General features: G+C 37.6%; 1 protein-coding gene across 1 annotated transcript in view; it reads right to left on the minus strand.

Moving 5' to 3' along the window:
- Nucleotides 1–304: 304 nt before the first annotated feature.
- LOC149302783 (dedicator of cytokinesis protein 4-like) overlaps nucleotides 305–25,830 on the minus strand; it is a 154,232-nt gene continuing 128,706 nt past the window's right edge. The window contains exons 36-53 of the mRNA XM_089481982.1: nucleotides 23,942–24,035; nucleotides 23,270–23,418; nucleotides 22,571–22,657; nucleotides 21,796–21,900; nucleotides 20,233–20,374; nucleotides 19,230–19,396; nucleotides 18,171–18,257; nucleotides 15,248–15,424; nucleotides 14,649–14,732; nucleotides 12,640–12,759; nucleotides 12,150–12,271; nucleotides 11,264–11,384; nucleotides 5,935–6,016; nucleotides 5,499–5,608; nucleotides 3,406–3,478; nucleotides 2,335–2,448; nucleotides 1,720–1,781; nucleotides 305–715 (exon numbers count right to left, since the gene is read on the minus strand). Of these exons, the coding sequence (XP_089338108.1) occupies nucleotides 305–715; nucleotides 1,720–1,781; nucleotides 2,335–2,448; nucleotides 3,406–3,478; nucleotides 5,499–5,608; nucleotides 5,935–6,016; nucleotides 11,264–11,384; nucleotides 12,150–12,271; nucleotides 12,640–12,759; nucleotides 14,649–14,732; nucleotides 15,248–15,424; nucleotides 18,171–18,257; nucleotides 19,230–19,396; nucleotides 20,233–20,374; nucleotides 21,796–21,900; nucleotides 22,571–22,657; nucleotides 23,270–23,418; nucleotides 23,942–24,035 (2,307 nt within the window). The remainder of the gene's footprint in view (nucleotides 716–1,719; nucleotides 1,782–2,334; nucleotides 2,449–3,405; nucleotides 3,479–5,498; nucleotides 5,609–5,934; nucleotides 6,017–11,263; nucleotides 11,385–12,149; nucleotides 12,272–12,639; nucleotides 12,760–14,648; nucleotides 14,733–15,247; nucleotides 15,425–18,170; nucleotides 18,258–19,229; nucleotides 19,397–20,232; nucleotides 20,375–21,795; nucleotides 21,901–22,570; nucleotides 22,658–23,269; nucleotides 23,419–23,941; nucleotides 24,036–25,830) is intronic.

A 25,830-nucleotide genomic window follows, 5' to 3' on the forward strand; every position in this document is an offset into this window, starting at 1 on the left:
TTAGGAGAATAAATGTGCTTCTTATTTTCCTTTACTTGATCAAAAGTGCCTCATGTCAAGTTAATCCTGAATTTATATTCCTAAAATAATGTGCAAAACAATAATACAAAAAATACACTTCACTTCCTTAAATAGGGAATCAAAGAGTAAACAATTAAAGTGCCCACACTTTCATTAAGTATATCTACCCCTTCTGCAGTTTTTTTTATTCATCAAAGGACCCCAAAGGGTAATTTGTTAAATATTATATGATGAATCATATTGTTCATTCATGGCATTAAAATAAAAAAATATGCACATTTTGTTACAACTGTGAAACTTTCCTTGGGAAAGGTCTAGGGCGTTGAAGGGGTTCGGTCCTTTTGCCATTCTCCAGGGTTGTTGGACGAACTGGGCCCGGTTTGGGTGGTAAAGCTGGTGGGTCGATAGGGGCAGGAATCGAAAGGCATTGAGGTATGGGAACAGGGCGTCTTAAGGTCCTTTCATACACACTGTAAGGGGGTGGGGTCTTGTTTTCCTTTCTTGTTGGCTCTTCTGGTATACCATAACCAGGAACCGATTGGTCAAAGAACTGAGTCTCGAAACCTGACATTTCTGAAATACTGCAGCGGCTAAGCGAAGAGATTCCGCTACTGCAACTTCCTGACAAAACTGGTGAATTTGAAATGGATGGATGGCAGTCTACCGGAGATGGGGTGAATGACTGCATTGAACCCTATAAGAAAGAAAATATTTATGATTGTTAAATGAACCATATTGTAACAGAAACTAAGAGAGGCATGGTAGTAACACTGCCGGCATTAAGGAACCACAAGGTAAAACACACTTTTTACCAATTGCAAAATTGTGTAATGGGAAATGTATTAACTATAATTGTTAAAACACATATGTTGTTCATCAGCCATTAGTCAAGTGTGTGTTCTGTACAAAGTTTGTTCATTATAGAAGTCGGACTGAAGACCCAACATTATCGATAGGCAGCCTCTGATCTGCTGTATAAGACCCTATTGACCACCAGCCCACCAGACATTTGCCTGGCGTGCCAGATGTCCAGTACGTGTGTGCAGTGGGCTAAAAGCTAGGTGATCAAGAGGCTGTTTCAAGTGCAACCTCCTCCCTTTTGACCTTAATTCCTACCCATGGCAGCCACGCGTAGCCGTAGTGTCTTCTACTTAGTAGAACTACTTAAAAATGATTTCAAGAACCTTTTTTTATTTCCAGTTATTTTGCTCCCAGTGTTGAAAAATATTACAATCTGCAGAAGCAGAGAAAATAATAGTTGGCATGTCTGTTTATACACGGTCAGATTTTACAATTTTGTTTTCATATCTGACAATAATCAGTGGCCAGCCTTTTTATTATTGTGATGATTATTTTTTTTTGCACAATAAATGCAAAACAGGTTTTAGCATGTTATTAACTTTCCAGAGAAAAAGCCATGTGAGGTGTTTAATGCCAATGCAAATAAAAATGCCTTTTGAGGTGTAATGGTGCCATCTTCTGGGCTTGTACTACTACTGCTCATGTTAAAAATCCATATCGAGACCACACACAATGTTGCCATATTGATATAACAGCTTAAGTAAGTAGTATTTGCATGCCTTCCATCATGTAAAAACATATCAAAGTAACTTGCATTAGTTATATGAGCATCACAGACACTGCTTAGTTTAATGGTACCAGTTATATGAAAATAACTTGGGCACGACAATCTATTACCTTCATTGGGGATCTTCCCATTATAGATGGGGACACGGCAGCTATATTCCTGGCTGGAGAAGCTGTAATCACACAAAACATGAATTATACACTACAGACCTGTTTGTTCAATATATGAATTTGTAGATTTGGTAATTTATTCTTTTAGAATATACAGTATATATCTTGCCTATATGGCATGTATCACTATGGTAGTTAATTTCTATTGAAAGATCAATAGATGGTTGTAATACTGAATTAATACAACAGACTTCCACTCCCACATTTGAAGGAAGGAGATAAATATTCTATCGGGATTGACACTAATACTGCATTCCCACTCTGCAGTTTTAACTTCATTTAGTGGAACAATTCTACAGTTGCGCAGCTGGAACTATGTGTGAGAGGTGACAGTGAGAGGTGGCAGGTATAGTGGCAGATTTGAAGCTTTCTGTTGCTTATCCCTCCAGACATGATTAAGTGGGTAATAGTTAATTGATGACATGTATGATATACAGTCAACCAACATTAACAATAACCAAGCCCTTACAGTCATTATTGGAAAATAAACAAACCACCCTTGTTCTTTTCATTAATAATGCATTTCTCTTCCACACAGCGACAAATGAAACTCACCACCCTGTGTGGGCCTTGGTGGCACAGGAGGGATCATGTGCCGTCCACTTTCTGACATATTTTTAGCTTCTTTCCCACTGTCCAAGCTCCAACTGCTGGGGGTTGAGTTCACTGCTAGAAATCGACAAACATAATTCAGTCTTGATGTTCATTCTGAAGATGTTATATTTAATAGATGCAAAAACTGCTATTTTAGAACTATTATCCAAAACATTCTAAGCACTTTAAAGTATATTTTTTGTTATCTGAAAGCATTGTAACAACTACTCTAGTTTTAAAGAATAATGTTGCTTTTAACCTTAACACAGCAGATTTAAAATCACAATATTCCAGAATTAAATGTTGCCCTTCTACTCTACTTTGATATCTAAAGTAGTAATATACTAGGAATACAAAGCCAGTCGAGAAATGCAAATTCTGCAAATAGCTGTACCATGTTAGTTGTGGAAAGGAAATTAGCAGATTTGATGAATATAATACCTTCATTGGCTAACCAAATTGCAATAGAACACAAGTTTTCAAGGTTACATATATTATACAGTTGTTGAATGGTTGAAGAATGACATTTCCAAGGAGAGCAAATAAAAAAGGAAACCGCTTAAGGGAGGTTGTTATTGATAGCTGCTGCTGAGGTCAAGTCTTTTAGGGTTTAGCCTGTATGCTTGTACGGCAAGTCCGTAGCACTCTAGATTTACACATGTGATCAAACACTTTACACATGAGTCAAAACTACAACTTTTTTTTTATATTATTTAATTCCATCTGGACAATTTTTTTGTGCAATAAAACATTCTAGTTTATGAGAATTCCAATTAGGAAGTCATGGCTCAGAATGCGAGTGAGAATGAGAATTAGCTTTTTTCTTTTTAAACTTGAATAGTTGCAATATATAAAAAATATACCCCTATGCCTGACCTATCCTCGTTTGAATTGTCTTAGACTTTACTACTTCTGCTGGGATGAGTCATTAACATCAAGTTTTTGTTAACTGATCATAAGAAGACATGCAAATTCCAACTACCAAATAAAACTTTTTTTTTGCTAATTTAAGATTTCTATTCAAAATCTTACCCTTTTCAGGAGCAGAAAGATTTGGATCACTCCTCGGCAAAGTGTTCTCTCCAATGTGGTTGAACATCCCTCTCTATTAAGAGTTTTAAAAAATAGACACAGAACGTTAACATGCGTGTGTTTACGGACTATAACCAAGTTTCGTTACAGCAAAAACAGTGACATATCTTGGTTTTTGGCTAAATAAATCACTTTCAATGCTGAATTCTATAACAAAAGTGTGGTTGAAAAGACAGCGGATGCAAATGTCACAGACTGGAATTGGCTTTGACACAGTACATTTGATACAGTATATGACAAAGTAAACTTAATTACACTATCACCTGTAAAGAAAGTATTTTTGTATCCCATGATATTTGGGTAGCTCACATTCAACAAAGACACTTTACAGAAACAGCACCAAGTGACAAATTACATCAGCATGATCTTTGCTTGTGACATCGTCTTTCTGTTACTAGAAGTGTACACATTGCCTTTGTTAAGTGTTATACTAATAGAAACAGTGTTTGTACCAATAGAAGTTAACTGCTAGGAATCAGTAAGTGTCGGCACCATCAACACAGACAGCGTGAACGGTACATTTTCATGAGAAACACATGGAATAGAAATTAAGTGCTAAGCACTTTAAAGGTAATGAGAAACCAATGTAAATAAAATGTTTATTTGCTTCTCTTTTCAATCATGAACAGTTTTCATCTCGTCTGTGGTCCCCAATTGGCTGTTCTATGTGACAGCACAGTACAAGAGTATTAGTTCTCACTGGGTAGACCATTTGAACATATCATTTTAGGCTTTCAACAAATTACCAATGATCATTTTAACCTCATCATGAAAAAAGTTGAACACGTTATACATTCACAGCAGATATTACAAAGAAAAAAAATACAGCTATAATTGGTGATTTCAAACCTATTAATAAAGATGATTATGTTTCATCACTGTTTCTTTGAATTCTAACTAGACCATTAGCAGAACACTTTAGCTAGAATATCAGAAACCATCAATCAATGTAAGTACCAGTTCTGGAAATACGAAAGAAAATAATATTTTCCAGTGAAATGATTATTGCAGCTGGCAGGAGGATAACTGATTTTTCTGCAAATAAACTAAGTGTTGAATGGTCACCATATACGACAAAGAATCAAACACCATTTATTCTAACAGTCTAAAAGGCATCACAAGTAAAATGCAATACATTTAGAATTGCAATATATAAAAAAAAGTTTTATCTTTTTTACATTAACACCCTTAACTCCCAGCTACAGGAAGTGAAATTATATAATGTCATAAATGTTGGGATGAATATGAATACGCCATGTGCTAAAAAATGCATTTTTTATTGGCTTCCATGTTTATGTGTTTTTCAGCGATTTTCTGTATGTTTCATGAGATGCAAAGCCATGTTTCTCTATTTGTCCTCCATAATGTGAGACTGGCTATTAACATGATTTATTTCTAAATGTAATTACTACATAGGTAAAAATGTAGTTCAATCATAATATACATCATATAAAAATTGACATGTACGGTCCAATATGCATCTGAAAAATGGCAGCCAAGTTGGATAAATAAGTAATACGCATCTAACACTGTGTCTTAGCTGATAAGTGCCCTTCTGTGCTCACCGGTCATCTTAGTAAACGCTGTAAAACATTGTGCTATATAACCGGGTACAAAAGTAAATATTCTGGTCATTATGACCAGTTGTTACCTGGGTTTTTAGAGCACAGCAAACTTAAGACAAGCAAAAACACCATTCTTAGTATTATAATGGAAAAGAATCAAATCAAAATAATAAATTAGCAAAAACAAATATCATTAAGATTACAATGTATTACTATACCTAGTATATGATGTTGTCCTGGAAACATTACATAAATGACCAAAGGGTTTTAATCCAAACAAATAAGGTTACCTGGTTGGGTAGTTGCATTTACCAGTCATGTGATGCTTGAAGGCTCCTACAGAATGTATTTTCCGTAGCATAAATTTTAGTACCCTTTTTTATATTTAGCATTTATCTTGTTACAATTTTCCTTAGTTTTATCTTCAAAAGCACACACTGTCAGTTGGGCTGAATTTAAACTGACTACCTGGGGAGGTTCAGCCGGAATTGGAAATATGGCACTGCAGGGTCTCTCTCTGGGGGAAAGGCAAGGATTTTCTCTGGAACTCTTGTGTTTGTCAGATAGCAGTGGGGAAGCTAAAACAGAGGACACAACAATCAATACCACAGTACAGATAACAAAATGAAATACATTTCCAATGGTGCAAAACTGTTTTTAAGACATGCAACCTTTAATGGAGAAGCTAGTAGGATACAGATATCAATGGGCTAAACATCTCCTGGTGGGATATTGTCCTGTGTAGTTCTTTATATTAAGAAATTATTTTCAAATAAAACATATTTCAGCTTTTATTCTGTGTTATGTTATGCTGAAATGGTTAAGTGTGCAGAAACCAATGTGAACGTCCCCTGTACATATTAAAATGAGAATGTGAGTCACACAGATCAGAACCACACAGTACCTCTGGCACTTGATGGAGCCGAGCTGGTCACGTTAGGTGAGGCGGAATGTGTGGAACTCAGACTTGAGGTAGAAGGACTTGGCTAGAATTCAAATAACATTTTGGGAATAAACAAAATAAGCTCCCCTAGAGGTACAGAAAACAAATGATGCACAGGACTCAAGTAGTTCAGAACAAACTTTCACATTTAAGAACTACCGAAACATGGCAAGTACTTACATGATCACCACATGTATTGATGGCTAAGTGGCATTTCTCAGGCAGTAGTGAGACAGCTACTAATACTAATACATGGATGCTAATGGATGGCATGTGCAGTTGGATTAATACCGTTTGAGGTATTGAAACAGCATTGGCTGGTCATCTCCATGTACCTTCCATCCCTAGCCGCATTATAACCAGTTCCTAAACATGGGACTTTCTCTGATAAAGGCTACTCACTGGTGTAAGGAGATGAGTTTCTAGAGTATTTTTTTGATTATTTTCTCTGAAAATCCATAATAAAATGATCCTGGGCTGTAATCTTCTAATCCAAGTATTTTGGTTGTTGTAGGAACATCATTTTAATGTTTATTTTTTTCACTGTGCAATAAACTATTGCTTAAATTAAACAGCAAATTGTACTGTAATCTACTTTCTGTCTACTTGGTCTGCATAAACCTCGAATGGGATAATTTATTCTGTAAAAAAGAAAGAGGTTTTTATTACCTGCCAGCTAATTTCACAATACTACCCTTTTTCTTAGTGATGAGGTTACAGAGAACAGCCACAGCTTTTTTACTATTGATTGTTATATAATAATAATTGTATTGATTTGCAGCATCGGCAGTAAAGCAGAGTACTATGTAAAAACTCAGAAATGCTTGCACCTAAAGATCAAAGAATAATTACGTAATAATTATGTAAGCTAACTGAAATTTGGTCAGTGAGTTATGTTGTAGTAGAGAGGTTTTTTTGGGTAAAAACACTACCATGGTTGTGGTTACTATAGTAACTATCTGCAGAGCTAGATGAGCTGACATTTCTGCATAGCTGTTTATACATAAATGTCAATGTGTACTCTGATGTACGGTATTTATTTTTAATGTATAATATTTAAAATGGTTCCATGATATCAAATAAGATGTGAGAAACTGTAATTTGGAATCCTGACAAGATCTCTTTCTTGCTGTCTCTTGTTTAAAGAGAAATACTAAGAAGCTTTTTCTGGAGAATGAAAAACAAGCAGTGGGAGAAGCAGAAGAACTGAATGACAGCAGTACATACACACACACACACACACACACACAGCTAAACAGAAACTCTTAGAGAGCTTACTGTATTTAATTACCTTAATCTAGAATACACATATATCAATTAACAGAACCAAGCTATGCCAGAAAGTGGGTATTTACATTAAGGAGAATATTTTCATTAATTACAACTTTATATGTAGCCAGTGGCGACTCTAGAAACAATATATAGGGGGGGCACACAAGATACCACAGTCAAACTGGGGGGGCATTAATAATTTCCAAAAGTAATGTGCTATGGAATTATACTTTTGTTATTGGGCTAAAATAATACTTGATCATTCAACATGACAGGCTCTGCCACACTGACAACTGAACACACACACCAGGACAGGCTCTGCCACACCGACAACCAAACACACACACACACCAGGACAGGCTCTGTCACACCGACACCCAGACACACACACCAAGAAAGGCTCTGCCACACCAACAACCAAACACACACACACACCAGGACAGGCTCTGCCACACCCACATCCAAACACACACACACCAGGACAGGCTCTGACACACTGACAACCGAACACACACACCAGGACAGGCTCTGCCACACCAACAACCAAACACACACACACACACACCAGGACAGGCTCTGACACACAGACACCCACACACATCAGGACAGGCTCTGCCACACCCACATCCAAACACACACACACCAGGACAGGCTCTGACACACTGACAACCGAACACACACACCAGGACAGGCTCTGGCACACCAACACCCAAACACACACCAGGACAGGCTCTGCCACACCAACACCTATACACATACACCGAGGACAGGCTCTGCTACACTGATAACCAAAAACACACAAACAGCAGGACACAATCTACGTCACAGACGTCTACATCAGGATGGATTTTTCACACTGCATTGTCGTTTATACCCCCCTTAGTGTTTTTGCCCCTTGTATATTGATGCCCCTGCTGCCCATATATATTAACATTAGCCCCAGTTGCCGATAGCAGGTATAGATCAACACATTAACACACAAACCAAGCTTTGCATGTATAGATCAACTGAAATTCACTTGTGATCTCAAATAAACAGAATCAGACATACAAATCCTGTATTTGCAGGTATACAATAGTATATGAAATGTAGCATTGCAGGTATAGATCAAATAAATACATGGAAACAGCATTGCAGGTATTAATCAACTGAATAAGACATATTAACCCTGTATTTGCAGGTATACATAAATAATGTATGGAAACATAGCATAGCAGATATGGATCTACAGAATAACACACAACCCCAGCTTTGCAGGTATAGATCAATTGGAATTCACAAAAAAACACATCATTAAAAGGTATATTTAAAACCCCCTAACTTACACGCATAGATCACAGGTTGCATACCCCAAAGCCAGCCCTGGAGTCCACACTGCAATCACACTCCTATCATACCCAGGCAACCAGTAAATGCTGGTACCTAGGCATGATGGGACTGTGCTTGCTGTTAGCAATCACACTCCTATCATGCCAAGTCAGCCAGTACATGCTGGTACAGGGTGGCTGTAAGTGATGTGTAGACCCCATACTGCTGGCAGCATCAATACACAAGGGGGGCAGCTAGCTAGGTTTCAGCATGTACTGGCTGACTTGGCATGATAGGAGTGTGATTGCTAACAGCATGTTGGACGCCCCTTCCTTATTACTTTCTAACCCCCTCTCCCTCCCTTATCACTTTCTAACCCCCTCTCCCTCCCTTATCACTTTCTAACCCCCTCTCCCTCCCTTATCACTTTCTAACCCCTCTCCCTACTCACTATCTACCCTCCCCCTTTGTAGTTCTCTCACCTTTAGGTCCAGCGACAGGAGCACGAGGCTTCTGTCTTCGTTCTCTGCTGCGGTGGCCGCTGCTTTACTGCTGAGCGCCGAAATATGACGTCATATTTCGGCGCTCAGGATGAAATGCCAGCACCGCAACGGAGGTAGAGGCCTCGTGGAGGAGAATGGGGGGCACCGAGCGGTTGCTAGGCGCCCCTCTCTCTCCTCCGCATTAAAAAAAAGACGGGATTTAAAGTCGCATTGCGACTTTTTTCCAAATTCGGCAGGGGGGCAACAGGGGGGGCAAGGATTAACCTTGCCCCCCCTTGCCCCCCTGTAGCGACGCCACTGTATGTAGCATGTGATGCCATTAAACAAGGGTTCTAGGTTTTTAAAAACATTTTGTTTCCTTGCTGGGTAGTAATTTTACTTAAATGTGCAGTTAATGCTCTCCACCATATCTTTCCAAATCATAGACATGGCCTTTTATTTAGATGTCATGTTTAGGTGGTTCAGCATCTCTATAAGACAGACTTGAGTAACTGAGTGAGTAACGCACCAACTTATTCAGCCACCAGAGGCCGCTGGTTACACAAGGACAAGACAGACTTGGGTTTCTGGCTGTTCAACGAAGGGACTCTACACAATGTAACAATTCACCCGCAACACAGAGACACATAAGACTGACATACATATCACAGAGACACATAATACGGACATACATAACACAGAGACACATAACATGGACATACATAACAAAGAAATACAGGTCTCACTTGCCGGATTGAAGTTGGGGAGAACTTCCAAAAACCAGACCCTTCTCCTCCATAACAGATAAATCCTTCAGAAACTTATGATAGCCCAGGAAAACCATATAGTACGAACGAATGAAACCAAATCAAACCGCCTTTAAGGGGTCAAGCCTGAGACGAGTTTATGGACAATAAAAATATGGACTAAAAAGAAGCCCCTCTTTAAGGCTCTCAACTCATGAAAGCCACTCTATACTGTCCTCACTCCATGAAAGCCCCTGTATATGTCCCTCACTTCTATTACCTTATTAATAAAAAGGCGTCTAGGACCTTATTAATAAAATCAATTCCGTATTGGAAATTAACTGCAAAGCCCAAGAAGTCAGTGTTCAGATTAAGTGATAACAGTAAGGAGTCCAGAGGGGTAACAGTAAGGTATTCAGAAGAGTAAAGTGATACACGGCTGAGCCCAAACATAACCCAAAAACTGTCAGTTTGTCAAATGAAAAAAGATCACACAAATTGTAATATTCCACATTACCCATTCATACTATATATATATATATACACACACACACAGTATTGCATTGTTTTTAAATGGAAGAACTTAGCCTATAGCTTAAAATGTAGAGAGTGAGAGGGTAGGAACAAATAGGAGTCCAAGAGAAAAAAAAGCAACAGAGAGTTCCAGAGAAAAAATTAGCATGTGAGAGTTGCTTGGTCGGGGGTGAACGGTCCCTGTATCTCTATGCTTTACCACAGAGAGAAAGGATATATCCTTCCATGCTTACCACAACACCTGAGGGATATGACCATACATGCATGCTACCTTGCACCAAGGAACAAGGATTTTAAGTGCACTTCCATCACATGCCTCCACTAGGCAAACATGGAAATATAAAATATGGTGGCAGAGAACCATTTGGTCCATCTAGTTTGCCCATTTGTCCCTGGTGTAAACCCACCAACCTTATTTGGTCTTTGGTATCATCTAATGTTCCAGATAGCCTTATGCCTATCACATGCATTTAAACTCTTCCACTTCTACTCTTACGTTACTTCTAAGCCATTGGGGCAGGGGATATGTATATTAGATATACATTTTTTATGAAGCTTTAAATATTAAAATTTAAATTACGTTTCTGTCTTATAGACATTTGCTACTAGTAAAATGTTTTCATCTGTCAGAATAATACACTTTCATAATCTTACTCATGAAATGAATGCCCAAATTTCAATGTCCTTTAGTTTAACCAAGATATCTATGAACACTTGCTGATCACAAAACTCCTTAGCTACTACACACCTTAAATAGTATTCTAAGATGGCAGGCAAGCACACAGAGACACACAGACAGCTTAAAAGACCCACAGGCATTGTACATCTCAGAGTGTTAGGATTCTGATAACTTGGTGCCATCAAAAAGTGACATTTTGGACTAGAACCCAGACTTGGTCTAGTTCAGTAAAAGTGACTATGGTTATTAGGGATACATTTTTTCCTTACCTGCATGTGAAATACTTCATCAGAACTTTCTGACTGTCCTGTCAAGTTGCTAACTTCTGCAGATGCTTGAGAAGAAAGTGATGAAGAAGAGTATCTGTTGACAGCTGGGTAACTCAATGGACTGTTCCACAGAAGAAAATGAAACAGAAAACCAATGTTACAGAATGAAAACTATTTCCAATGACATCAATTATATTATTCTGAGCAGATCATACACTATAAATCAATGGTGGGTTTCTGACTCTCTGATCCACAATTTTAGGTGCTAGGTTACATATGAACTTGTGAATGTATAAAATAAATAATAAAAACATATCCAATAATAAATGTGTAGTAATTACTCAAAGTGTAAGCTGGGCTTCAGTTTTTCTATTACAAATTTAATATGTGTTATGTATAAAAAGTGTTTCTGGTACAGTCAATAAATGTGAATGCAAAAGGGGTCCATTAAGAAACACTTTCCCGATAAAACGTTTAAACATCTGTGACTATTTTCACGAGCTAAAGTTATTTTTTAGCTCGTATACAGGCCCCTAGTAAGTGTTAGTAGGGAGGTGTGTGCTTCACCTGACCTTCTGTTGAACAAGGGACAACTCCTGTGGGCCCCAAAACTAGGGCCCAGGGCAGCTGACCCTTTTGTCTACCCTACATTAAAGATGGAGCAGATGGGGGTTTCATACCTCTGACTTTTGAATTTCATCATCATATGTCATAATAAGTCTGTATGTATGAGCTTGATAACTGCTCATGCTCTCTCTACACATTCTGCAGTGTTTCAAATTCTATTTTTTATGCTATGAAATATTTATGGCAGCAGGTTACAATTCTAGGATACATATATTATATATTAATCCTAAAACAATACAATAATATATACATATATTACCTTCTTCTAGGTACAACCCTGGCAGCATCTGGACCCATAATAGCAGGTGCAGAATTTCTAGGAACCCGAGGGCTTCCATTTGGAAAATTAACAGGACTAGGTGGTACACAAGCGGAGAAATCCTGATAGTTCGATAAAAAAAATATTAGGAAACACAACTTGACCCACACTTGAGCAAAGTGATGTCTTTATAGACCAGCAATGCCTTAGATCCAATACAGACAGACACACTGACGACATTTAAAGTAGACAGTCATTTCAAATGTGTAGACAATAAACTCCAAACTGTCAGTATACATCAATCAGAAACATAGTGACTTCATGTTCTGACACCATATGTATGAAAACATGTTTTAACAAAGCGAAATTTGTTGAACCCTAATAACCAAAAGATGTCACTGTTGCTTTATGTTATTCGTTTTATTTTTTGAGTCACATGGATATCCGGAATTTAGCCGCATTTGTTATATAACTGGATAGATTCTCATACCTGGATTCCCAAACTTGACTTCATAACAAAGAATTGGTCCACCATCTTCTTGTGCAAAGGTCGCATGTCTTGGGGTACATATTTCTCATGCACAGCTAAACCAAATTCTAAAATCTGGGCCTTAAGAAATAAAAGGCATGTTAAACCCAGTAGCCTGATATATGTTTAGTGTTGGTGCAAACTATATAGTAGGTAGTCTAGTATCAATAAACATGGATTCAGGAGACAGTAAAGATTCATGACTTGCAGAAACCCCTGGGGCAATTCCTTAGGAGGTATTTTAATGCAATAAACAGCTAATAGGGTGCAAAGTAAAAAAACAGATAACATCAAAGTGATCACAAGAAACACTTTCATGTAGTAATGAGCATTTATTCCACATTCCTGCACAAACACTGCTCTAATTGGCTAGACTATGCCAAATTATCGGCAGCAGAGCAGACAAAAAACGAGGTGAGCCTTAGGTTGTTTTATAGATTTTTTTCCTTACATTTAACCTCGGCCTCTTAGGATATAAACTGGGATCGTGTTCACATAGTAATGGCTAAAATAAATCTAGTGCATCTATTTGTAACCAAAGAAATTTAAGTATAGTAAAAGAAAAGATTCTTGCAGTTTTATGCTCCATACACGCTGCATAATATATTTCACTGCGAAATATTTAAACTTTTTAAAAGACTTTCTGCTTATTGATTTGGGGAATTATCATGCTGCATATTCCATTGAAGACGGGGACATTTTAGGGAGGACAGTGAAAATTTCTGTATTATTTTTTAAGCCAATTTTTAGTGCTTATATTTGAAATCTTCTTTGCACTTATTTTAGTAATCCTCTTTCTTATTGCTGTGGTCAGTACAAATTTCATGTTTCTTGCACAGCGGATATTCGGCAATTGTTTACATGAAGAGGGACACATTTAATACATTGCGATTAAATACATCGTATTCAACGTCTATTCAACGAGCTTTTCCAGCTACTCTGCTGAAAGTATTTTATTTATAACTAAATACAGCATCAAAACACCACTCCTGATATTGTAAATGGACAAAATCCCGTTCAGAATACTTTAGGGAATATGTATTTGCCATGTGGCACAAAAACTGACACTGATTGGCTGTCGCCATAGAAACTGAAAAAGCCTCTTAAAGGTTTATGCTTTAGAGAGCTCAGTTAATGTTTTTTTCAAGCTGGCATAGCATCCTTAATGTGTATAGTATAAATTGATTGTATAAATTCCTTGCAATATTAATCACATGTAGCTCTGAAATGAAAACTAGATAAGAATGTATTTCTGCATAATTCTTTTCTTAGACATCAACATTCGTTAGTGTGTTTGAATTATTTAATGAACGCTTTTGGGATGTGAATTGATAGAATTTTTGTTTCATGTGTTGACACTGCTGCCCACATAAAGCAAGGGTTCCTAGGAGACATTGTATTTGCAGTACATCAGCTGGAAGTCTATTGTGTTACAGAGAACAATTCTAACTAGACTGAAATAAGGAACATGAAGGAAAAACAGTAACAATGAGAAGCCACGGGTTCACTTTTTTCTCCACAAATTGTAATTCGGCACAGGGGTTATGCCTTTGGTTGATAGTTTCAATAAGAATTAGATTTAGTAATTGTATATCTCTGTATTAATTTATTAGAAATGCATCGCTTTTCTGACAACGGACTTTTCTGACAAAGACTGCACACATAGATCATGTAATAAGGTTTTTACAGTATGGTGCCTATGTAAGTTTGGTGTAGTAATATTGTTGGAACCCAGCTGCTCGTGCCTTTCCTTAGCTCCTGGTTTCTGTACATTTGTGAGGGATGGCACACTGATTCTCTAGTGGGCAGCAGGGAGATCTGTTTCAAGTGGCACCTGTCTCTATATGTCCTGGCTCCATTTACATATGGCACAGGCAATCAACCATTCAGTGCCAAATAATATTTTGGTTTCTTAAGACATCCTCTATGAACTCTAAGGAGGTAATGACTTTACCTCCTCTCTACTTTACCTGCTCAAGCATCAGTTCTCTCAAACGTGCAATCTTGTCTCCATCCTCGGGGTGCTGCAAGATATACTCTTTCACAAAGAATGCCTAAACAGAACAGAACAAGGCAATGATGAGACTTGGAGACAATCAAAGGTCATGTTATGCATACAAAACAATATCAAATCAAGGTTACACAAGCAAGTAAAATATTACTTGTGAAAAGGTAAAGACTATCAATAAGGTCACATTCAAGCCACAATTTAAAATGTTATATACAAGTGCAAAAAGTACCACTTGGGACACCCATATATCATTATACCAAAGTACAATATGAATGAGTCAACTTTAGTCTCTGTCATCCTGAGAATGAACCTATTCACCCTATCATTGAATTACAAACTATGGGAATCCAAGTCAAACTCCTACCATTCCCAGGAATGCATATGCATGGAGTATGCGACAAACACTGGTTTACCTAAAACGTATGCGACATGCACTGATTTACTTCACACATTCAAGACTTCAAGAATATCCTTCTAATACTGGTTTATAACTTCTGCTGCACCGGCAAGTTCTGATTTACCGTCATCTAATAGTAGAACCTATAACCTTTATCTTACCTCTTGATACCTAGAAACTCCACCATTGACTGCAGCATCTATAACTCCATTCAGACACATTGTCAAGGGGTTTATGTTCTGCATCTGTCGAGTCTGACACTGACTAATAAGAGTTCGCAGCTGCTGGTTCTTATTTTCCAACACTTCAATAGCATTTTCTAGGGGGCTCATTTCCACCTTAAATAATAAGTACAAAGACAATATGAAACAGAATTTTAATAGCAATATATTAAAGCTCTACAGATGTGTGGTGAAAACAGAATTTCAAATAAAATTGGTTTGAAATATTTAACAAATAAAGCACATTAATGTAATGGCAATGAAATTATTTAAGAACAGGAGGTAACAGGGATGGATATTTCAAAGACAGAGAACTGCTTGGACATTACATCTCAATAATAGCTCCCAAGGACAAAATAAATAATACTTCATAACATGCTTTCATAACGTGTTTTATCATTCGGATTACCTGTGAAGTATAGACACGTGACACTTGGGATATTAAAAACACACACCTAAATTACAGAGATATTAATCTGAACTGGCATCACATTATTGTTAAAATTATTATTACATGTTGAGGGCAAATTATGGCTAGTATTGATATGAGAAATATGCCTATTTCTCATCTAGAGACACAGACAACTAAACAAAGGTGGTTTCTAAAAGAATGCTTGGAAAAATTGCAGTGATAACCAATGCCAAGAATGATAGAAAATGGATGACTCATCCTAAGCATAAGGATAACGGCACTTGGTTATATGAGAAAACAATTCAGGCGAGAAGCTCTTGCAACAAAAGTGGAACAGGATCTTAATTAAAACATCTAATTGCTCATTGAATGTTTATTTCAGAGAACAAGCAGATGAAATGCTCCATATAATTTTTGTGCCGGACAATTACTTATTATTACCCAAATAATAGCCTAAGTTGGTTTTAAAATGGTGTTATTCAACATTATATTGAGGTTGTTCAAATGACTATGATATCCACTATAATAGCAAACAGAGGTTGCCTGGCAAGAGAGCAAATTCGACTTGGGACACTCTAGTTTTGGGTCCTAACCTGGAGCTTTTTCTTTTGGAATGTTACTTAAAATATCTGATAGAGCCACCCGGACATAAACAATAGTCAGGACATTGCACATTTACAAGATGATTGTGCTTTTTTGTGGGGTTGCTATATATTGAATGTGTTTTCTGCTTTGAATGTGTTTTTCAGTGCTTTCTACCTGATGTACCATTTGTACACCACCTTCTGGTGTGGCCCTTAATCATAAAACAGTAAGAGTAACAGCAAATTATAGGCATTATTATATGTTATGTTAAAGAGCTTCTACAATTTAATAATAAAAAGCAATGAAAAAAATAATGTTTCTGCACCAATACATCATCATGGCAAAAAGGAACAGGGCTTGTTAGTTTTGTTCCTTATTGTCCTGATGAAGATCCGCTCTGCAATGGGGTGGAAACATTGACTTTTTATATAAAGTAAAATGTTGTGAGAGGGCATATTGTTTTCATTGCCTTCTATATATAATGGTAGAGAACAGGAGCGGACCCTACTGATGTGATCATTGGCACAATGACCAATATGCTGTGAACTGACAGAGAAAAAACTCAATGCATGTAAAAAAAAAATACACAAGGGTTGGTGACTCTTTAAAACAGCATATTATCATTTAAAATAAAACACTGAAAATGGCTATAGAAACATCTAACTTAGTATGTATCTAAAATGTATAGAAAACTGCAAGTCACATACAGCAATTTATATCATCAAATAGTAACTTTGAAAGCAAACATTGCACAATTTCTCGGTATCTAAACGCATTTTAGAAATCAGAATGCTAATTAGGGATACGTAACATATTAGGGTTTCCATGGTAACAACCATATTTAACACCCCCACATATTCTTAACAAATATCATGCAACTGCTAAACAGGTCACTGGAGATTCAAGCAGCTCTGTCTCTTTCAAACGCCTACATTTTACAGTTCTCTTACACTAAATAGACCCATGTCATCATGTTTATAGAGCAAAATAAACCCATCTAATGTATATTCCATGGAAAAAGGTATTAACTTCCTGCTCTGAGAGTCTGCATGAATATTATTCCCTCCTATTATGTTATATCTCATCTACAAGTTGCTGATTTAGTTGCATTAATTAATTTAATTACGCTAAACGCTGTGACAGAGATAGTTCCCCTTTAGATTTCCGATTTTCATAGTCAAGTTAGCCCAATGTGAACTCATCTAAAGAAAAATAGTTTCCATTTACATTTTTTCTAGGTCAACATAAATTTAAATGGTTTCAGAGACAGGATGACTCTAGAGAGAAAGAAAGGTTAGAAGAAGACTCCGTAGGACTTGAGCATTTCTGTGCACTTTAATTACTTCACAGTTGGTCAATAAGGATCAAGGATAATAATGACAAAAAATAAAGATTGATGCACAATTGATGACAAAAAAGAAAGACTGATGCATGAAGAGTAAATAAAAGGGTCAGGTACAGTTTGATGAAGAAAGTGGAACAGAGTGCAAAGGCTAGATGGAGAAGATGCAACAGGAGAAAGGTTTATGCAGAACTGTACAAGAACAGTGATAGGACATAGAATAGAAAAAGACAATGAGGGAAGGACAAAGGAGAAGATGGAAGGTGAAAGTTAGGGACAGAAGCTAATAAAAAGTAAGGCTTCAGGGATATGCTGGTTTAGTGAAAAATGCCACAGAGGGAACAAGAAAATATGACTTTAGGAGAAATGTTATAGAAACAGCTGTTCCTATTACGAAACATAGAATCATCGTCATTTTATACATATGTAGAAACAGAGAAGTTGTGTTTTTGTGCATGTGACGCAGTTACATGGGGGCCCAGGGTTGTAATAAATGAAAATGTGCAGGTTGTTTCTGGACTCACCACTTCCCGTTTTTCAACTTCAAACCAACGAGAAATACCAGGCAAGCTTTGTACAAGGGTCAGCGCGGTCCTCTCTACCCAGAGACTCTTCAAAAACACAAAAGATGTATTATTTCATAAGTGATAAGAAAAATGGATCTAGCCTAAGAGAAAAATGTAATCTTTAGTTGAAGGAAAAGATGTAAACACAGAAAAAGCTGTAAAGTAACATATGATTTTGGACTGCAGAGGTCTCTTCTTTAGGTGGAAGTGGAAGAGAGAGAACATACACAGATTATGCACATGGAAAGAAGAAATTTGTAACAGTTATAGGTATAAATCGCAAGAGAACAGAAAGGATCTGAAAATACACCGATGTTCTCAGTAGGCAACTATTAATTTTAGATCTTTTTCGTGTTATGTCTTAGAAAAAAAATCATTTAGGTATATTGTGGAAATATGGGGAATAAGGGAAAATATTTTCGTTAACAAAAAAAAAGCAGTTGTATAGATCTACCGAGTAAATGTTGGGGCCAAGCGTGCCAATTACCCCCTGATTTGAAGATGTCAAGACTATGAGATTTTTTAAACACACACTGTGTCTATGTATTTAGAATACCATGTCAAGTGTCCCAATACTTTTGTCCATAGAGTATATTCGTTATCAGAGAATTCCTTTCATACAGTACATGTGAAGAGATTAAACTGAAGGTTAATGTTCCATGGCAGTAATGTTTCACAGAAATTAACAATTGTATAAGAACGAATAAGAAAAAAGTTTTTTGGTGTATTTTGATATTTTAGCCAAATCTCTGTCTGAGTAGCATCCAAAACTTTATTATTTCAGACAGCTGCACATGAAAATGACATTTTAGTGGGATGCACATTAATACTGCCATTCAAAAATACCTTTTTTAACCTGGAACTGGGGACTTTATAGTTTTCAAGCTAATAGAACACAGTCCCCATCGTGATCTGACTAAGGCCGTTTTGGAGCTGTGCAGACATGGCATGATGCCCCTCCAAACTTTAGTAATACACTTAAATTAACATGTTGAACATTTTGTAAATATACTGTACCTTGAATTCATTTTCTTTATCCTTGGTTCCTTTGTGGAAAGGTCTATCATATCTGAATCTCCAGATATGATTGACTTTGTAAAAGCTTTTTATGTTGTCAGGGATGCCATCTCTCTGTAACACCTCTTGGCTCTCTGGAATTGGAGTCACCGCATAGATCTGCAAATCTAGTCATAGGGTTAAGGGAATCCCAGTAGCCGGATGTAAGCATTGCATACGTTAGTTATCAGAAAGGCTACTAAGCCGTTTGCTTTGAAACTTACGGTGCTGTCCCATCTGCTTTGCTGAGTTTAATAACTTCACAATTAAATTGAACATTAGAAACAGCATGCTGCCCTAAGCATTAAGAGAAAAATCTTTAATCAGTTAAAATTTTGTCTTTCTGCTGGGAACATGTGACAAAAAAAAGCCGACACTTGTAGCCCGTTGCCGTGGTAACTGAAAAGGCTTCTTAAAGGTTTATTTTTGTTGTTTTTATGTGATAAAGCTTTTAGAGGAAATAATAAAATGACAGACCTCCTAAGGTTTATTTGCATAGCATTCTTGAGAGAGAAATGAAGGTTTTGTCTAAGTGGAACAGCATCTTTAAGTATAGAACAAAAAAAAAACATACATATGTACTGTATGCTAAATATTCTGTACACTGTTCCGGGGCACTGTTCTCTGACTTTCATGGAGATACACAAGGAAAATTCTATTTAGACTGCCCCGCGGTTGGTGGTGTGGATGTTATGAAGGCTAAAACATGTAATATAATTATTTAATAGTTTATAATTTCGTGAAAAAGTAATCAAATAAAATATACATCCTTGATTCGTGATTTGATGTACATGGAAGCTGTCATACAGACAGATCAAGAACCTTTATCTACCGCGTCAAGTGAGCAAAGCTTAGAGAAATTGTCAGACTCTGGCAATTTGTGATTAATCATAAAGCAACTTTTTAATCAGGGTATTGGGAAAAATAGCATACATTGTTTGGGTTCTTAACATTACAAGGATACATTGTGCTTCTGCCTGAAATATTGTTTCATCTGGCTGGTTGGCATGCTGCATTGCAATCGCATGTGGAAATTCAGTTAGCATGCGCTGCTGGAAAGCCTCCAGCCGCTCGTAGTCATGTCCTCGGCAAACAAATTCCTTGTTCTAAATATACAAACAGATCTTCATTTTTACATCAACCAAATATCAACGCATATACCGTATTTGCTCGATTATAAGACGACCCTGATTATAAGACGACCCCCCAAAATCTGAATATTAACTTAGGAAAAAAAGAAAAAGCCTGAATATAAGACGACCCTAAAGGAAAAAAGTTTTACCAGTAAATGCTAATTCATGTAAACTATTTTTTTAAATAAAAGCTATGATTGAGAAAAATATTTTTTTTGTTTTTATTTCCTTGTATTTTCCAACCTGTCCCCCAGTTACGCACATCTGCCCCCAGGCTTGCCACACCAATATGGCACTGTGGCCCATGATATGCCTTGTAACCCCCTATATGCCACTGTGCCCCATGGTATGCCTTTTGACCCCCTATGTGCCACTCTGCCTCCAGAAATGCCTTATACCCCTATATGCCACTCTGGCATTTAGGGGGTTAAAAGGCATATTATGGGGCAGAGTGGCATATAGGGAGGTATAAGGCATTTCAGGAGGCAGAGTGCTCTATTAAATGCCCCCTTAACGCCACTCTGCCTCCTGAAATGCCTTATACCTCCCTATATGCCACTCTGCCCCATAATATGCCTTTTAACCCCCTAAGTGCCAGAGTGGCATATAGGGGTATAAGGCATTCCAGAAATGCCCTATGTCCCCATTTAACACACACACGCGCACACACACACACACTTACCGGTGCTTTCTAATTTCCTGCTGTATTGCCGGGGCAGCGGGTTGACGTCTCCTTCCGCTGCAGCCAGAAGGAGGTGGAGTTGGCAGCGGGGGTTTGTCTGCGTCCGTCGCGGATACCTTCCCCGGCTGTCAGAGATCAGAGTTCCCCGCACCGGTGGGGGGAACTCTGATCTCTGACAGTCGGGGAAGGTATCCGCGACGGACGCAGACAACCCCCGCTGCTAGCCACACCTCCTTCCGGCTGCAGCGGACGTTGTCTACGCGGATCGCGTAGACATCAACCCGCTGCCCCGGGAATACAGCAGGAAGCACCGGTAAGTGTGTGTGGGGGGGGACAGGAGGATCCAGGTCCCCTGCAGCGGTGCAGGGGATCTGGATCTTAGTCTCATAATCAGACCTCTATTTGAGGTCTGATTAGAAGACGACCCCGATTAGAAGACGAGGGGTATTTTTCAGAGCATTTGCTCTGAAAAAAACCTCGTCTTATAATCGAGCAAATACGGTAATTGATTGCAAGTAGACGTAGTGGTTGACATGGTCAACTAAAGCACATTATATGATAAAGTGGTTATGGAAATATGAAAAACATTTCAACAAGAATTTAAGTTTTAAAATAGGTTGTAAAATAATGTACACGTGTGGTGATAAGGTCTTCAAAATAACACATATAACATTTAACAAAGCTTTCTTGCTGGTTTGTATTTATCACTTACCCTCAAGAAAAATGGAAATTTTTTCCCATAAAAACCAACCCTAAAAAATTCAGGCTCCAGGCGTTGTTGATCCATAATTTTATCGTATAGAGATGCTTCCATCATCTGGCAAGAAATACAAGTTACAATGCAGGATGTCGACAGATTCTGAGCTAGTGATAATACGTGAGATGAAGGTGGTGTTTGCTTCAAATGTAATAAGATTCGTATCAATTCAAAGTTAAGATGAAAGCTTATTCAGACCATTTGCAGCCATTAAAATGGCATAACATTTTAAATTCTGCACAATTGCGCATATAATAACAATATTTTTTTATTTTAGTACATTTAGAAAGAAATTGTATGTTAAACACAGGTACAAGGGGGAAGGGGGCAATGTTTTAAAAATTGTGGGCTATTTCTTGAAACGTTGAGTGTTTTACCTGCAGTTCCACACACAGCCACTAGGGAGATTGAAGAAACCACTGATTGACTTAATGCTTTCTATGCTCCCTTTGGGTGTTTTTAATGCATTAGCTTTATGTTAGAGTGCTTTAGAAGAGACTGGATGGTATCCATTGGGCATGTGACTGGATAGTACGCATTAGGCAAACTGGACAGTAAGCCCTGCATATAAATATACTTTGGGCTGCATTATTATTGGGCCTCTGGATCTGGCTGAATGTAGCGAGTCCTCCTCTGATGTCACTGAATACTTGTAAGTGGAGAACATATTCTAGTATTACAGAGCTGCTACATAGCATATGTCGACTACTAAACCCTATGATAAACTTACCCTCATCTTGCTGAGATTTCTGTAGTCGTAGTAATTTTCATACTGCTCAGCAAGCTTCCTGCACAGTATTATTCCATTTTCCCAACACTGTGAATATATAACAGAGTGTACATTGGCCATTAACCTTGTGTTTGTTCCCTGTACTGGAACACATTGCAGGGTATAAACTGTATATTTTCACTATATAGTAATACAATAATGCTAACATTCATTTAATAAAATCCACAAATGTAATCTTTGAAGGCTGGGCTGTGTTAAAGTAAACTTGGGTAACAAGTAGACATCTGCAAATGGACCAAAAACTATTCGGATTATTGGATCGTTTTGGGTCCATTTTTTTCTGACAACAAATTCATTTCCTCCAATTTGTTTTAGACAAAAATCAGACGCCCACATTCACTCTCACTCACTTTCTCACACACTTATTCTCATACACTCTCTCTCATGAGGATGTCACTGTAAGCTCTGCCATTTTTGCAGAAGTTCAAGGGAGATTATCTTTGGGGGAAATGGTGGAGGTTCTTATTAACAAAAAATAATAAAATGAACTCAAGCAAGAACATTTTCATGATCAATGAAAAATTAAGGGTACACAGCAATATTTTATATTCCTGTTTCGATAATATATTTTATATTTATGAAACCCAACTAAACATCTCATTACATAAACACAGAATTTATTCCCTGATCTGTACTTACTTTTCCCCTGTCGAAGTTCTGTATGATGGTCATATGAAGGTATTCTTTTCTTTGCCATTCCGTTTGCATTGGATAGTTGAGAAACTCTCTCAATGGACGATCAGACCATTCTAATAACTCATCATACAGGAGAAGAGTGTAGGCAGCCTCTGACAATGACATGAGCAGTGTCTAATAAAACAAGTTTTTCTTTTCCTTCTTTCAAATCATGTAAAAATTGTTTTGATTTTAACTCATCAATGTCACAATACATTATGAAGGGCCAATCCCATGAGTAAGAGGACCTGAGATGATCTTTCATAATGTGCCATTTAATAGTTTTATCTTTTCACATTAACTATGCATTATATTGGATCTGGATCATAATGGTCACTTTGCTTCATTCCCAAATCACAGGGGGAAATGTTAATTGATGTCACAATTAATATAGTAAACTTTTAGAATTGTCTTTTCTAAATACAAAGAAGTTTTGTGCTAAACAAATGCCAAAAGTCAGGAACTTTTATGTAACCTATTTGTGCTCAACCACTGGGGGGGAACTAACTGACCCTGAGAATCAAGTGAGAGTGTTTTCCATGAGTTCAAATATATGTCAATTAAATTGATGTGTGCTTGTTATTAATATAAAGATTATTTTAACATAGTTAGTAACAACAGTTTTTAAAAAGTTACCCGTAAAATTCTGTGCTTTCATGTGCAGATCGTATAGTTTGTGTATATAACGGATATACATTTCTTCTTTATTCAGTTCAGTTTTATAAAAGTTCTGTAAAAGAAAACGTTAGTTTTGAATTGTAAATATAGTTATAGGGGTATACTATACAATAGATGTAATCCTATTCCCTTAAAAAGCAACACATTTTTTTACATTAATCTAAAGAGCACAACTAACAATATCATCACGTTATGTTTTTTGTTCAAATATTTTCTTTAGAACATGTTATTCAGCTTGAACCGGACCTCCTCTGCCTATGCATTAAAAAAGATTTAGGGGAGGCTAAATGCACAGTGAAGTTGATAGATTGAAATTTACATGTAAATTAACAATACAAGAAACTGTGAATTTCTTACCTGAGAATGTATTCTCCTTGCTTATCAACTGATAGCACATAGAGAAGTATAGATCCTCCTCTTCCTAGGCTGGGCAGAAACAACATTTAAATAACCCAGACCTCTCTTTACTCTATCACTAAAATAACAAAGCCTGACAATTGTAAATATATATATTTGTGCTACTGGATGATAAGCAAGAAAATAAACTCTTAGATAAGGAATTCAGTTTCCCTTGCTACCCCTTGCTATTTCACATGGGGAGAGGTATACAAAAGACTAAGGGAGGGTGAGAATTCTGCGACCAAAACGAATTCTCTGAGGACAAGGATGAAAACCCGTAATGCCTGGTGAAGATCCGGAAACTCTTCCAGACTGCAGCTTTACAAAAAGCACTACGCAGAACGTCTGCAGATTCAGCCCAGGAAGTGGAAACGGAATGTGTAGAGTGAGACTTCAGACCAAGGAGAGGATCAAGAGCAGCTGATAAATATATAGACTTCTTCTGGCACCTGAGAAGGAAGCAAACAGTGTAGAAGATCTTCTCCAAGAACCAGATCCTCTAAATAAATGGAGAGACAACTTTTGATGTCCAAAGAATGAAGAGCTACTTCCTTGCTGTTAGACGGTTGAGGGCAGAAGGTGAGCAAATATATATCTTGATTAAGATGAAATCAAGACACCACATTGGGTCTAGAGTCCAGAGGTAGACACAAAGAAACACCATCTTCATGTAACCTTAGAAATTGCTGGGACATGGAAAGAGCCTGGAGCTCTTTGACCTGACAAGCGGAAGTAGCAGCTACCCTGAATACCGCATTTAAGGTGAGGAAAACTGTCTTGAAGAGGTTCAAATCGAGCCAACATGATCTGGGACCAAATGACATTCCAGACCCCAGGCAGAAAATTCCAGCAACCTTTGTGGCCAAATCCTGGAAGTGACTAGAAGGAAACACCAGATCAAAGGATGACCAGCTAGGCTTTACTTCTTAAACACGCTCAAGGCTGAGACCTGAACCCTCAGAGCAAAGGGGGAGAGACCTTTCTGAAGAAAATCCAAAATCTGGCCAACATCTTCAGTCTCAGGACGCGATGAAGAAAAGTTCTTTCAAACCTTGGCCAACATAACAAAAGTAAGGTATTTACAACTCTGTAGAAGGGTCATAAGCACACTGAAACAAAGACCATGACCGATTGGTAATCTCTACTCAACATCCAAGCCGTCAATTACAGGTAACTCGGGTTGGACCCTGATGGAGAAGATCTGTTCTGTATGGTAGTCTGAAAGGTTCAGCCACTGACATTCTTATCAGGTCTGCTTTCCACAGTCTTCTGGGCCAATCTGGGTCAATCAGAATAACCCAAGCATGATCCATCCGTTTCTTTTTGAACCACCCTGGACAGAAGGGGGAAAATATACAGAAGAACATCCCCCAAATTCTGAGAGAATGTACCCAGAGCCACTGGATCTCTTACTGGAAACACGGAAACAAAATGAGAGACTTTCATGC

This window comes from Sceloporus occidentalis, unplaced genomic scaffold (genome assembly GCF_023333645.1).
Source record: "Sceloporus occidentalis isolate IW3139 unplaced genomic scaffold, rSceOcc1.0.p SCAF_17, whole genome shotgun sequence".
In the NCBI taxonomy this organism is placed as follows: domain Eukaryota; kingdom Metazoa; phylum Chordata; class Lepidosauria; order Squamata; family Phrynosomatidae; genus Sceloporus; species Sceloporus occidentalis.